The sequence below is a fragment of the Accipiter gentilis genome, chromosome 7 (genome assembly GCF_929443795.1).
Source record: "Accipiter gentilis chromosome 7, bAccGen1.1, whole genome shotgun sequence".
Classification (NCBI taxonomy): Eukaryota; Metazoa; Chordata; class Aves; order Accipitriformes; family Accipitridae; genus Astur; species Astur gentilis.
The window spans coordinates 5,069,112-5,084,092 of NC_064886.1; the positions used below are offsets into that span (position 1 = coordinate 5,069,112).

At 41.9% G+C, this 14,981-nt stretch overlaps 1 protein-coding gene across 19 annotated transcripts in view; it reads left to right on the forward strand.

The window, feature by feature from the left end:
* Window positions 1-14,981, forward strand: part of DEPDC5 (DEP domain containing 5, GATOR1 subcomplex subunit) — a 48,207-nt gene that overhangs the window by 32,020 nt on the left and 1,206 nt on the right. For 10 of the 19 annotated variants that reach the window (XM_049804894.1, XM_049804887.1, XM_049804896.1 and 7 more), the window contains 10 exons: window positions 2,265-2,327; window positions 3,912-4,063; window positions 4,845-4,922; window positions 5,360-5,492; window positions 6,331-6,439; window positions 6,725-6,949; window positions 10,886-11,055; window positions 11,991-12,162; window positions 13,273-13,333; window positions 14,412-14,494. In XM_049804894.1, coding sequence (XP_049660851.1) covers window positions 2,265-2,327; window positions 3,912-4,063; window positions 4,845-4,922; window positions 5,360-5,492; window positions 6,331-6,439; window positions 6,725-6,949; window positions 10,886-11,055; window positions 11,991-12,162; window positions 13,273-13,333; window positions 14,412-14,494 — 1,246 coding nt within the window. Of the gene's footprint in view, window positions 1-2,264; window positions 2,328-3,911; window positions 4,064-4,844; window positions 4,923-5,359; window positions 5,493-6,330; window positions 6,440-6,724; window positions 6,950-10,885; window positions 11,056-11,990; window positions 12,163-13,272; window positions 13,334-14,411; window positions 14,495-14,981 lie in introns of those variants that run through there. The other 9 variants (XM_049804899.1, XM_049804901.1, XM_049804900.1 and 6 more) reach the window with 6 other exon arrangements.

Below are 14,981 nucleotides of genomic sequence, written 5' to 3' on the forward strand. Positions count from 1 at the left end.
TCCTGTCAACTGTTCTGTGAGTGCCAGGAGGGCAGAAACTCCACCTCTAAGTCCAGCTAGAAGTACTTGAATATTTTTCTGTATTCTGGCATGAAGGTCTTTCAGCAAAAGTAACAAGGAACTGAACAAAGATACAGTCCCCAAGTGTGACCTGTCTTTGGGTTCAACAGTTGAAGTATTGCAAAGAAAAAGTTCTTGGATTCCCCACTATCAACTTAACCATCGCTTTCAGTGTTTTTCTTTTAGCATCTAGTGTTTTGACATCCACCCTTTTCTGCCACCACCAGGGAGGGCCAAGTGTTGTGTTACTCTGGAGACCTGGATATTGCTAGTTGAAGTGATAGAGTAACTGTAGTCATCTTAGTAATAGACACCTATTTGTAGAATGAGAGTGTTTCCAAAACACAGATGAGATTCTGGAGCAGGTCATGCTAGGCTTGGAAAAAATAGGTGCAGAAATTGACTTGAGGCATGTTTGCAAACTGCCAGATCATAATTCAGGCTTTGCATTCTCCTCTTCTACCATTTTGGAAAATTAACTTCATCAAACTTCCCTCTTTAAATACAGAAATTGTAAATAGGTCTTTCTCCCAGTAAAACTGGTGAAAAATCGACATAGGACACAGAACAGAAGCATGTTGTGCCTGGTTGTTCTGTGGGGCAGAGGGAAAAAGGCAAAATGGGCTTCCGTAGCAATAGCACACTGGTGTGTTGGAAACAAAGTAGCAGGCTTTGTGCAACCAGCAACTGCAAATAAGTAAATGAGATCTTGTGTAATTTTAAAAGTAACTATATTCAAAAGCCTTTCTGGAGGGCTAACCAGGGAATCTGGAAGAGTGCGTTACAGTTGAAAGCCTTTCACATTACAGTAGTAAACACTCCTATAAATATTTGCACGTAGGGACTGGGAGAGAAGCTATTGGGATCTCCAAATTGATGGTTCACAGTTGTTGGAAAGGTGCCAGTGGACAGGTAGCCTTATCAGCCAACTTTGTGCTCACTTGGAAACATCAGCAAGTGTGTGCCTCGTTCCCAGGACGACACAACTCCTTTAGGGCTCACCAGCATGGCTATGTCTATTGGCTGTCCAGAGCCTTGCAGCCAGAATACTGACAAATTGTCACAGCCGTGTGCTCTGTCAGCAGCCAAGGGAGCAAGTGCTTTTCTAGGATGCTATGCAGTGCTGGAGTTATTCCAAAACAAACCTGAGCCACTGGCTCCACCTTTACTCTGTTTCAGAGTAGGACTGACAAGTCACTTCAGCCAGTTACTGGGCAGTACAGTATGATTTTAACAGAGTGAGTTAGCTTAATGTGTAATCTGTTTGGGAAGTTTTTGCCCTTATGGATACAGGGTGCTTCGCTCTGTTTCTGCACTGCGTAAACTGCCAGCCATATAACCCTGGCGTTGATTCTTTCCAGAAAATGTTTTGTATGTACATACCAGGGTTAAGCATCATCTTAATTGCAGGCTAGACAAACTGTTTTGCCTAGGGAACAGAATAAAGAATTGCAAATAAGGAATGAAAATCTAGTTGAGTTCCACTGCATTGTCTTATGTGATAAGAGAATCTTGACACATCTTTGAATAGCAGCCGGGGATAAATTCATCCAGGGATTGCAAGTAGGCGGGGAACATAGCACAGGCAGTATCTGTTTAATTTTGCATCAAGTATTAAACACAATGTTGGAAAGATCTTTGCGATGAATGTTTTTCCCTTCCCTTTGCACCGTACCAGACCTGCATTTGAGAGGAAGAGTGTGCTTCCTGGAAAGAGCTTCTTTGCCTCTCCTTCTTTATTGTTTGAATGACTGACAGATTAGGAAAAAAAGCTGTTCTCCTTTGGATATTTGTCATTACACATGCAGTTCTACAGGTTTCTGTATCACTATTCAGCTTTGCGTTTGGGATGGAAACCCACATACTTTAGAGCTCAAGCCTTACTCCTGTGAAATGTGGAGGGAAGGCTGTAGTTCCAATTGGTTTCTGATCAGTGTGGTTTTCAAAACTTTGGAAAAGCATCTGTGCTAAGGAAGAGGAATGTCTTGTTACGGAGGGAGAAAGTAAGGGTATGTGTGTGAGTAACTCCTGATGCTCTGCGTTCTGCTGCATCAGATCTTCTGGGTCTGTTTGGGATTTGCATTCTCCTCATACTTTCTCTCTGTGGTCATTTCGTATTTGCACAACCTTGTATTTGCTTTTCTTCAACTCCTTGTTCCTGTTGCTGTTGCCATTAATGGGCCTACTTCCTCTGATGCCTTCAGGATGGGGCCTTCTTTATGGATTTTGTTCGCAGCCCACGTTCAGCTTCAACCTTCTACTCGCAGGTTAGTTTTGAATGGGGTGTTGTCATCTCTGGCTTTTGGACAGAGGTGATGGAAAGCATTTGTTGTCCTGAGCTTGCCACGTGGGGAACCTGTGTTAGTTTCAAGATCTGCTTGTTGAGAGGGAGGTGTACAACATTAGCAGGACAAAGTGACTGGTGGTGGTGGATGGGACTATTTCCTTCCACCATTCAATGTTTGTGAAGTGCTTTGAATGTTCATGTGCCCTGCCTTACTGTCCTTTGCAGTACTGTCTTGTCAACTACTGAAGCTTCTCTTTTTGTGTTTCAGTAAGTACTTGTTTTCCATCTTTCCTTGCTAAACAAAATGGCAACAGCTTACTCCTCTCCTTCTTGGCTAAATTTCTTCTATGGTATTTGACTGACAGGTGGTGGCTCTGGGAGATCCAAGTCAAATTGTGTCCTTAGATTCTTAAACAACTGAGGGCTGAAAATATTGGTGTCATTTTGATTTAAAAGAGTCATCGTGACAGAACTTGTTTGTACACTTAACACCGGTTAGGAGTTAGCAATAACACAGTGTCCATAGAAAATACTGCTGGTTTGAGAAGGGAGAGTGGATTTAGCTGGCTGTGGGGACTGTAGATTCCACATCGGAGCATCTGTCGTTTTTGGCTGCCCAAAAACAGGCATCTGCCGTTGCAGAGTGAGAGATCTTTGGGATGTGAGAAATGGCATAAATAAAGGACTCTGGTCTGGCTATCAGACCTAAGTCAAACTACCAGCTTTGTGATTTTTAGCTGTGCATGTGCTGTGGATTCATCGTGGCAGTTCAGCCCTCATATTTACACCAGCTTGAGTTACTGAGTTACTCTGCTGTTCGTGTTTCTCTCCCCCACCTATCTAGCTTTTACATAAGATGCCTTTCCTAAACCATACGTGTTAATGACAGATGGCAATTACAGCCTGTACTTTGCTGAATCTTTCAGCATTCATGTTCTTTTTGAAATGATTTTATGTTAATTTTGTGAACTATTCAGTCTACCGTTGGAGTAGTGCAAGTGTTCCTGCGGGAGGAAAGTGTTCTTGTTGTCTTGGCAACATAGGTGTGGGTGGGTGCCAACCAGCCTCCTGATACTACCCTAAGAAAGGAAGGAAGATGAGCTGATTTCGTGCATTATGAAACTTGAATTCCGTGTGATACATTTGCATATTTTTGTCTGAGAGTTAGAGTTGAAACGATTTTTTTGTAATGGCTTACTACTTTTCCGTAGTGATTAAGTTTTCTGTTCTGTCCATTGTATGATTATAATCACAGTTATTCACTCAAGTTGAAAATGTTAGGTTGGGACTGGTGTTGCTGGTTTGCCAGTAGTTCTCTCAACACAGTTGTTGCTGGGTTGGTGATCCTCATCTTACTAGGGTCTGAATTTTGTGTTTGTCAGTAGTTCTGTAGTGATGACAAAACTAAGACTGTATTTATCCTTTCTGCATATGCTTGTGCTTGCCTTATAGTATTGCTTGTTGTTAACTAACTTGAGCTTGAGGTGATGCAGGGAGGGGAGAAAATGAGAAATGGATTACATCATAAATTTCATAAAGATGTTGCTGTGTTTACTCCTTACAGGTCTCTATAGATCAATCAGTTCCTGCAACCTCTGATGGCAACACATTGATAACCATGGGGCAGTTACCTGATAGGAGCAACACACAGACCTTGGGAAGTTCCCAGAATGTTGCAGACCAAGGATATATCACAGCTGGTGTTGCAGAGGGCAGGTAAGACAAGCACAGTAGTGCTGTACTGCAGTTCTGTTCAGTTACATTCCCCTTTCTGGTGTCAAGAAATGGGCACTTAAACAGGAACCCAAGAACAAGATGTGCTGTGTCTGTCAGCACTAGAAGGCACTTGTCACAAGACCTTACTGCAGCATTTCCACATGCACTTTTTCGAGTGGTAGTAAAATAAGCCTTGCAACCCAGTTTTCCAGAATTCAATGAACACAAGGCCTGATTTCCCCACCCACAAAAAGAGCTTCGTTCTTCAAGAAATGAAGAACAAAGAAATTCCATTTCTGAAATCTGTTAGCAGAAAACCAGGCTTTGAATTGACATCTGTCTTCTGTCTGTTTTAGCAAAGGGGTGGGCCCTGCAGGTCTAGTTAGATTGAGTAGGTTGATGAAATCCAAGAGGTTCTAACCTGGAGGTGAGACACCAGGGAGGAAGCAACACTGAAAATAAACTATGTTAGCACCTGCTTCCTGCAGTTGTATATTACAGTAACAAAAAAAAAAGCCCGCCTCAAAATGTTTGCTCTCAATTGCTCCTGAGTGCATCTGTATGTAATACAGTGTGCATTGGTTCAATATAGCAATGACCTGACGACCTCAGGGGGAAACACAGGTCTGATGCTTTTAGTCGTCCTTCTTGAGATGAAAAAGGAAATAAATGTGGCAAAGTCATTGTTGGGAAGAGGAGAGAGCATTTTTCTTAAATATGTATATTTGAACAAATCTGGCAGCTTCCTTGACTTTTGAACATGCTTCTGTTTACTTCCCAGCTCTCAGCAGTGTTCAGCAAGCACTCTGACTTCCTCCTCCACCTTGATAGAGATTCTTGAAGCCATGAAACACCCCACGTAAGTTTTTAATATAAATATGCTTAACATCTGTCTAGATGTTTTGTAAGAGGACAGGAGGCATGGAGTCACTCAAAGGAGAGCTGCATGTCAGCTGTGGAAGAGTTTTAAGCTTCCTTTTGTTATTCAGTTCCAACCTCTCCAACAAGGAATTTTATAGAAATCGAGATACGAGTATTGCTGCAGAGACTTCAATTATTAGAATCCCAGAATCTTGTCAAAGCAAGAATTCTCAGTAAGATGCTGAAGTGCTGTCAATGTCAGGTCTTCATCTTGTTATCAGAAGCTAATGGTATGTCACTCTGGGGGCATGGTGTGTTTCTTGTCCTGTATCATTAGCCCCCTTTTTTTTCCCCAGCAGTGATTTTTGTCTTTGTAACTTAGAAGAACTGTCAATCAGTCCATGTTAACGTGTGTGTGACTTGCTGTTGATTCAGCACAGGGATCCAGCTGCTCTCTGAACAGAAGGGCCTCTCTCCATACTGTTTCATCAGTGCAGAAGTTGTACACTGGCTGGTGAATAATGTGGAAGGTGTGCAAACCCAAGCCATGGCAATTGACATAATGCAGGTAAGAGAACTATCAGGGGGTATATGGAGGGCCAGAAATACCTCATTCTGTGACAAAAGTAGAATTGTAGAGGAAATCATAGCAATAATTTCTGTTTCTTACTAAAATCCTCTTATTGATAGATATTGAAAACAATGTTCAACCAACTATGAGGTAATGATGACATTTTTTGGATTCCCTGTCACAAAACAGCAACGTGTTCTTCAGCAGTAATACATATTTTTTCCAACTCATATATGATGACAGTTCTGTGTATAACCTCCAATTAGCTAGTAGTTACTAAGATCTCTCCATTGTGTTAGAATTACGAGGCACTACAGTGTGATTTGGTTTGGGTTTAGTTTTTGGTTTTCTTCTGATAATTATTTAATGGAGTTGTAATAAAAGCAGCATATAACCTCTGTTTTATGGATGCTGAAGTATACATACCTTATGCAAGATACACTGCTTGTGTTCATGAATTTTTTTTTCTTCTCTGTCAAACTGTGTCAGGGCAGAAGGTTGGAAATGTTTTGGAGTTCATTCCTCTTCTGAGATCCCATATCAATTAACAGAGAACCTAGAATGTTTCCAACCTCTTATCTTCCTATAAATCAATCTATAAAACCAGAACAGGGTAAGGGAGGAAGCCAGATATCTGTGGAAAAATCAAACACAATTTCCTAGGGAGACAAGGACTTGGTAACATTGCTGATTTTCTCGTTAGGCACATATCTGGGCAAAAAGATGTCAAGAAAAAGAAAATTGTTTCCTAATGTTCTCTAGCAACCTTTTTATGTAACTGGAAGAGTGACTTCTCCTTTTTTATAGTGTTTGCTCTGTTCTCTTTTTTGTTCAGAAAATGCTAGAAGAGCAGCTTATTGTCCATGCATCTGGAGAAGCTTTACGAACCTTTATTTATGGCTTTTATTTTTACAAGATTGTTGTGGACAAAGAACCAGACCGAGGTCAGCATTGTGTTATTACAAGACTTTCCTCATTATCCCTTTGCATAATCACTAGCTGTACTTGATTCTTATGGGTGCTGCAGCAGAAATGCATTTAGGGAGCAACCAAAAACACTGCTCTAAAGAGAGTCAAAAGAAATTCAGCCTATTTGAATAAAAAAAAATTGCAGACAACATAACCTAATTCTTTTTCCTTCCTCTTTTTCAGAAAGAACTACATCTCTTTCTTGATCTTGAACACTTGTTTCTAACTGCAATCTGTCCTTCCCCTTGCTTTTTGTTCAGTGGGCATGCAGCAGCCTGCCATGTGGCACACAGCTGCCATGGATGACTTCTCCGCCTTCCAGAGGAAATGGTTTGAGGTGGCGTTTGTGGCAGAAGAGCTCCTGCACTCGGAAATCCCAGCGTTTTTCCTGCCCTGGCTGCCCAGCCGCCCAGCCTCCTATGCAAGTAGGCACAGTTCCTTTAGCCGCAGTTTCGGAGGACGGAGCCAGGCAGCTGCACTATTAGGTAGATGCACAGCACAGGTGACAGCTGGGGAAGTTCAAGGGGATAGTTTGAAAGGGGAAGAGCAGCCAGCCAAGGGTGTGATCTCACGTGGACCAGCAATAAAGCTGCAAATTTCATGCTGGCCTTACATGTGTCTTGCACGTGGACTTGTTCTCATATGCTGGAGGTGTGTTTCACTGGCTGAGCTGGCAATTTCTGCTTCTGAGTACTGGAATACAGTAAAAAGTATTCTTTAAACACGTCTTGTTCTGGACCTCCCCTGCCATGTCATCCTCTAGAATTCAGAGAGGAAAATACTGACTTTGTCTCCTTGCAGATCCAGAGAGACTCTTCACAACCTGTTACAAGCATGGAGTTGTGATAAGTTGTGAGAACAGCAAAGCAACCAAACTGTACTTTAAATGACACATCTAACTGCTTCTTAGTGGCAAAAGCCACAGTGAGATCCAGATGTGTTAGAAGTTTTCTGTGATGTGATGGAGGTTTCTCGGCTAATCTGATCCATGCATAGCCAGACTCCTTATATTTAAGTCTGGGAAGCCCAGCTACAAATGATCCCTGCAGTGTGGAAGCATTAGGGATTGCATATGGAAGATCTTGCTGCTGGCCAAGATACCATTGTAATAACTAAAGTTCTGTAATGTGTGAAGTATAACACTGACTGCCACTAACAGCCCGTGAAACATACTGGCTGCATGACTGACTGTGTTGCTTTGTCAGCTTTTTGTTGCATTTCCAGGCCAGCCTGAGTCACTTGCTTTTTTTCTTCTTTCCCTGTTTAAAATTACGAGAAAAATCATTGCTATGGAACTGCAACTTCAGATTTACTTAGATGCATCTTTTAAAGGCCTATCAATTAAGCATAAAAAGAAAATTCTGCTGTTCTCCTGTTTTGTATTTTTGACCTGCTGAAGAGAAGTGACTTATTGCTGGTATAGTATCTCTTAAACCTGAAGTTACAGTAATCCTTGTGTATTTCTGAAAGCCTTGTTGGAAGAGGGACAGCATCAGAAAGTGTTAAGGGATAGGAAGTCTGAATTAGTGGTTAATTCCCTGAAGCCAACATATGCAGGATGTTTTTCCCTGTCACACGATAAATCCATTGCCTTGGCTAGTATCCAACCTCGTTAGGTCAATGACTGGCCAGAGCTGAAGCCTGAACATAGGCTGGCATGAAAGTATTGTGATGGCTGGACGTGCTTGGTCCAGATCTTGTTCGTGCTTTGATCTCTTACTGTTTAGCCCAAGAAAACCACTTTACTTTCCTATGTCTGTCCACTTTTGTGAGATGAGAAGACTGAGACTCCATAAGCTTGCACCTAGGGAAATGGGCAAAGAAAAAAGGGTGCTTTAGTGCCCCTCTCGCCTTTTCTTTAATGCCAGTGAGGAAAGAGTGTATTTCTTCAGCATGTGATATAGTTACACACCTGTGTAGCCCTCCTTTTTCATTTCAGTTGGAATCATGTCCATTCTGCTATTTAACTAATTAGCAGTCCTTGGATGAATGAAAAATGCCTCCAGATTGCTCACATGCGGTCTGCTTATTCCAGGAATAATAGTTTCTTGGAGAAAAATCCAGTGTGGAACCTTTTTTCTTACAAAGGAACTGGTTTAATTGATGTTTCTGTGCTGTCCCTCTTCTAAACAGTATTCCCAAAAAAACTTCAGCAGTTCATCTGAGGCAAGGAGCTTTACTAAACCCAGATGAGCTCTGGTCCACGTGACTTCATTTGTTCCTCTCTTGGCTTTGATTTGGTTGTGGTTTTTATTTCTTCCTCTCCCCACCTTCCCTAATTGTCAGGCTGTGACGTAAAATTGCATGCAAGCATTGGGAGCTCTGGAACAAGCTCCATGTATTTCTAAAATCTTTATCCCTCCCAGTTCCCCTATCACTTGCCCAGTGATTGACCCCTTTTGCTTCCCAGTGGAAGTCTGACCTGTGATATACCTAATCTTGTCCCTTTTGATTTATAGCAATGCATGCACTAGCAATTGTAGCGTAGTCTGTGACTGGAGAATAACCTGCCTGCTCCTCTCCGATTTACTCAATAAACCATTAGTTAAATACTCATTGGTACAAGACAATTGGGAAGCAGGTGAGTCCTCTTAAAATCAGATCTATGGAAGCCAGAGTTTATTCTGTTAAAATTAAGTTGGTTTTAATCTGAAGCTTCTGAATTCAAACACATGGATATTTCTCATCAGTTTTTAAGGTCCTTTTGATTAGCTCACCTGGTTGGACTGTTTTCCTGTTGCTTTACCTGTGAATTACAGCTGCAGGCAAGATGGAGAGAGAAGCTCCAGCCCTAATGGGAAGTCTGCATTACCTGGAAAAAGGAACAGTCTAAGGGAGCAGGGAGCTCATTCTTCACAGTGTGCTTGTTTGGGCACACTGGACTGTGGTGTTATCACTGACCTCTTAGCTAATGACCAACATCTAGCTGACTGAGCTGCTTTCGCTTTACAGCTTTCGGGATGTTGTTTTCCAACATACTTTGTTACAAAACTGTCACCCTAACCTTGTAATATCAAGCATTGCATTCACAGTGATATTCCACTGAAAAGGAGCAAGAAAAAGAAAATCACAAGATGTTGGTCTTTCTGACAATACCAGACCAACTCAGAAATTGCAAATGATATATTTTTCCAAAAGACAAAAATAGATCTTATGTACAAAACAAAACTGGGTGATGTTCTTCCATTTTTACTGTTTTTTCCTTTTTTTTTTTTCCCTGTTCCTAAGCTGCAGTAATAGCAGTGTAAAGGATTTTCTTATAACTTTGAAAACTGTCTCCAGCTAACTTGCAATGGAAGTGAAGGTGGGAACTTTCCATCTACCTTGAGGAAGAACTTCAACCATTTTTTTTTTAAATGCCATTAAGCCATTGAATTATAAGGTCATTCAAAAGCTGACCAAATAAAATGGTGCACATCTTTCTCTACTTAAGCAAAAAATAACAACATCCATCCTTCATGCATGCAATAAAAAAAAAGGGCAAAGTTTTTTCAATAGTAGTTTTTGCAGCCCTTTGTTTTGTGTCAATTTTTAACATTATAGAAATGTTAACTTTTGTATTTGTCTGAAGAAAAGTTGAAAGTGACAGTGTGGTTCATAGCAGGACTTTTGGTCGCAAAGTCAGGAGATCTGGGTTCTATCCCTGGCCTTGCAGTCTGCTATATGACACCAGCCAGGTCACTTCCACTTTCTGTGCTTCTCTTACTCTCTTGCCTGATATCTGAGATTTTCTTTCACCTGGATGCTGGGGTGTCGGGCACAAAGGGAGCTGGAGCTTGGGCACTATCCCAGCACTTACTGCAAAGCAACAGAAGGTATTGCAGTGATCGTAATGCTGCTGCATGAATCTTGGCTGACTTTTCATGCTTTTACAAAAAGTGTTGGATATGCAGTTTTAGCAATGCGGTAATGTGGGATATTGATATAGGGTTAAAGAAATGAGAAGTTTAACTTCTAATCTCCTTTAGCTGTGGAAAGTCCTGGAATGCTCCTGCCCTGTATAGCAGCACCCTGTTGTGATTTCTGGTGGGGGTGTATAGAAATATTAAAAACCAATTTGGAATGTCTTGGGTATGAAGGAGTTGAGGTTGTCTAGCCATATTTAATTATGGCACTGGTTGCTTATTGATTGGCTGCTTGACTCTTGGTTCTGTCTCTTTATTGCAGCTGAAATGTCTTTTGACTGCTTGGGGAGGTAATTCTGTGGCACAGACCCCTGATATGAGTAGTACTTCAGGTCTTCTGTGATCTGGACGAGCAGCGTTCTGGGACTATTCTGCTAGCCCAAAAATATTTGGGGAGGAGTGGGAGGACAAATTAATTTCCAATAGCTTGTCTTGTTTCTTCTGTTCTCTTCATCCTGTCTCCCACCCTCTCTTTAATGCATCCTTTAAATATACCCCTATTCCTTGGCTGCGTAGCTGCTACAGTGCCTGAGCAACGGACAGTGACGCTTGATGTGGATGTGAATAACCGCACTGACCGTTTGGAGTGGTGCAGTTGTTATTACCATGGCAATTTCTCCCTGAATGCTGCCTTTGAAATCAAGTTACACTGGATGGCAGTGACTGCAGCTGTTCTTTTTGAGATGGTAAGAGTCCTTGTGTTCTGGGTGGCTGCAGCAATGCCCGTCTGGCCTCTGTATCCCTTAGACTACTGGGGACACTGTCATGGGAAGTATTAGGAGAGAATGGGTTGGATCTGCCCTTATTTCCATAAGTAATTTTACTAGTGCTTGTTAGCATTGCTGCATCTGGTCATCATTTATCATGCTATCTATAGTCCTTCTGTCTGGAGGATAGTGTTCTGCTTTTAGTGGGTTTCATGCACAGTATGCAGAGATCAGTACAGGTCAAGGTGATAAATTTAAGTCCCCCTTAGGCAAATCTTAAGCCCTGAGCTGGGTTTTTGGAAAAGAATCTATTTGACACTGCATTCCTTCTGTCCCCAAACCTGAAAACTTTAAATCTCAGTGGAATTGCTTTCATGACAGGGCTTTTCCAGGCAATGTGTTCTTCCTGTTCAGCAACACTTTTTAGCTTTTCTTTTTAACTTGCTGAAAACATTTTGAATTGAAAATGCAAGTGGTTTGTGTCACTTCTTAATTTTAGATTTTTTTTGTAGCTTCTGTAAAACTCAAATTATTTAACACCAGGTTTTACCCCACCCAGCCAGATAGCACTAGGTGATTATTTTTGCTTTTGTTTAAAATCTATTGCACTGTTCCAGTAAAGCAGCAGTGCTTAGCCACTAATGATAAGTAGGCTGAATCAGTTCCTGAAAAATGTCCTATTTTAAAGTGCTTTCTGATCGATGTGGCACTTCAGAAAGGAAAGCCTGATGTCTTGTGCTAGTACTGCTTTGCTTACAAGGACACTTGTGTGCTTGCCATGCAAAGCAAGCTGAGCCTGTGGAGAATTGAGTATGTCTGATCTATTCTTGGGGAATAAGTTGCTCCTATGCACGTAAGTGCCCTTCTTCAGTTTGGCATATGTTGTATGATTCATTGTTTGAATCTTTTCTCAGGTTCAGGGTTGGCATCGGAAAGCCACATCCTGTGGTTTCTTGCTAGTTCCAGTCTTGGAAGGCCCATTTGCTTTGCCCAGTTACTTATACGGAGACCCACTTCGAGCTCAGTTGTTCATCCCACTCAATGTTAGCTGCTTGTTGAAGGAGGGTAGTGAGCATTTGTTTGATGGTAAGATACGTTCTTTGGTTTACCCCTTCGTATACTTTTCTGCAAGCCGGTCCCTTCTGGCATGTTGCTGACGTGAAGAACCTCACTTACCAGCCATGGATTAGCTGGATGAAGGGTCTGTTTCTACCTTTCAGCAGCCATCCTCAGATAGGTGGTGATCAGAGGAGGCTGTGCTGGCAGGCTAATCAGCATGCAACAGTGTTATGAAGTTGGCAGCAAGAAGTACCAAGGCACAGGAAAGGTTGTCTCCCCAGTGGTCTTTGTTGCCATAATGTTGCATACCCTTATAGAGCCTATATCAAGTAGTTATTGTTTGACATGATGCTATACTGTAAGTCTGTTTTGCTGGTAGACCATGCCCACCGCTGCTCTGCATTTGTATCCTGCATTTGTTTATTCTCCCCCTCGGTGAGATTAGGCTTTCATGACTGCCATCCTCTTTTTTTGTTGTTGTTGCCATGGTTACATTCACGGTAAGAGTGTTTGCACATGAGATTAAGAGCTAGAAAGTGCAATCTCCTTCTCTGCAATGTGACCTCGCCTTTCTGAGTGATGCTGTTGTGGTAGGTCTCAGGTGGAAGCTCAAAGATCAGAGAACTCTGTCCTCATGCAGGGAGAGACAAAATTGCATCATGAGAAGGGACAATTAGTAAAAGGCTCTGTTTTAAAATGGTAAAGATGATGGTTTTCTTTATTTTCATTAATGTTTGACCCAGTGTCCAGGTGTAAATGTAGAACAATCAGTGACAAATCCATATGCTGTGAGATCACCATAGCCCCCCCTGACTTTGAACTGAGTATTTTCAGACCACTCTGTGGTGATACACAGCAGCCCACTCTCCTTCCTTGCCCCCTCCTGCACACCTCATTATGTTCCTCTCCTTCATCTCAAGAGACACAAAAGCTAAATTCAGGGATGAATCCGCTACTGGAGTGTATAAGTCACGTCTCTAATAAGATGGCATTTAAGGGACAGCTGACAGAAGAAATGTGACTAAAAGAAATGGCTAGAAAAAAGTGCACAGAGGTCTTCTAAGGAAAACTGAAGTCTTGAAAATAAAGAAATAAAGTGGCTTTACTAGGTAATTGTTACCTTTTTGTTTGTTTCAGGCTTCGAACCAGAAACATACTGGGACCGTATGCATCTCCTTCAGGAAGCAATAGCACACAGGTATGTACAGAGCAGAATGACTTGAAACGTTCATATCTACCTTGGTAATCATGTAGGATGAAGACCTGTGCTGAACAGTCACTCCTGAGTCGCATGGGTTCTGTGCCTTCTGCCTCTCTGAAGTCTGCTTGCAGATTATGAGACTAAAATATAACTAGAATGCCTGGAGGTGGTTCTGTGGGTACAAGGGGCAGGTAGATAGTGTTTCAGCCTGTCACTTATTAGCAAACCATACCCTCCTCATAGGGAGGGCATTGTCTTTGGAAAGTGCCCTGTTTTTCTAAGTTAGCAGATAGACTGTAACTAGATTTCTTTCTGAGAAGGGACAGTTACTTCCTTCACATGTACTTAACAGTCTTGAACTGGATGATGACCAATGATTGACAATAGCCAGGAGACTGGAATGGGAGTGGTATGTAGGAGGTTGGGCCCAGTTTAAGAAGGAATTGTTGGAAACTTTGCATACTACCTAGCCTAACACCTCTGTGTGCTTGAGCTGTGAGTTTGTTTCATGGTCTTGCTGCCAAGGTCTTTTTCATGACAGAGAGACTGCCTTTTGTAATGGATTTTAGCTTGGAAATAAGCTTTCATTAGCTTAGAAAGCAGGAGAGGAACAAGTATTATACAAACAGCAAAGAACTGTCAGGTGAGCTGCTTGAAGTTCTGCGTGGAATATTGCCCAGCATGAAAAAAAGGACGTTACAGCTTGAAACATACCCAAGGAATGTCTGCCTTGACTATCACTCTTCCCTCATTCATGTGCAGCTGCCCCATTTTGTCAGAGACTGCTCAGTGCCCTCCCAAACTGAGCTACTGGTGCTCTTGTTTCTGTCACAAGTTAGGACAGAGATCAGTGTGGGGTTACAAGCTTTCACACTGTGCCTAGCAGGGGCGGAGAGTATTTGGAGAAGCTCAGCTCTCTTCATCCCTTTTCCCCTTCCCTTCAGGCCATACGAAGAGGGAGCCTATGTGATAGTGGAAGGATTCCCTGGTGCTCCTGCCTTGGGCTGGAGGAATCCTAGCTGGAGTGGCTCTCTATCTATTTTTTTTTTTAATTCTCTGGTGTTTGTTTCTCCAGATTTGGATTTGTGCAAGATAAATACTCGGCCTCAGCATTCAACTTCCCAGCTGAGAACAAGCCCCAGTATATCCATGTCACAGGTGAGCAATACTTGGCAGGCTTTGGGGCAAGGAGGAGGCTATTATAAACAAAAGAACCATTTTACGTGCAGTTTGTGTTTTGTGCCAGTGATGTTGGTCTTCATTATGTCCCTAGTCAGATGACAAGTAGGTGTATCAGCCAACACAAACCAGAAAACTGGAAAGGCAGTATGAAAAGTACAAAGTGTTGCTGCTAATCAATGGCATTGGTTTGAAATCTTGCTTTATAGTGTCTTTGAAATTTTTCTTTCCAGGAGATGGAGAAATTAAAAAAAAAAAAAAAAAAAAAAAGGAAGAGTTTATTCCAAATGCAGTGTAAATAAATATGTATCTAGAAGCTAGAAGGAGATAAAGGTGTTGGGACAAATCAGTGTTCTGTTCTCATGCTTAAGGTCAGTTGTAGAGGCGTCTCTACCCATGCACACTGTGTGGGAGATAAAGCACTTAGGATCCACTTGCTGTCATTATTATTTTCCATAAATGGTGA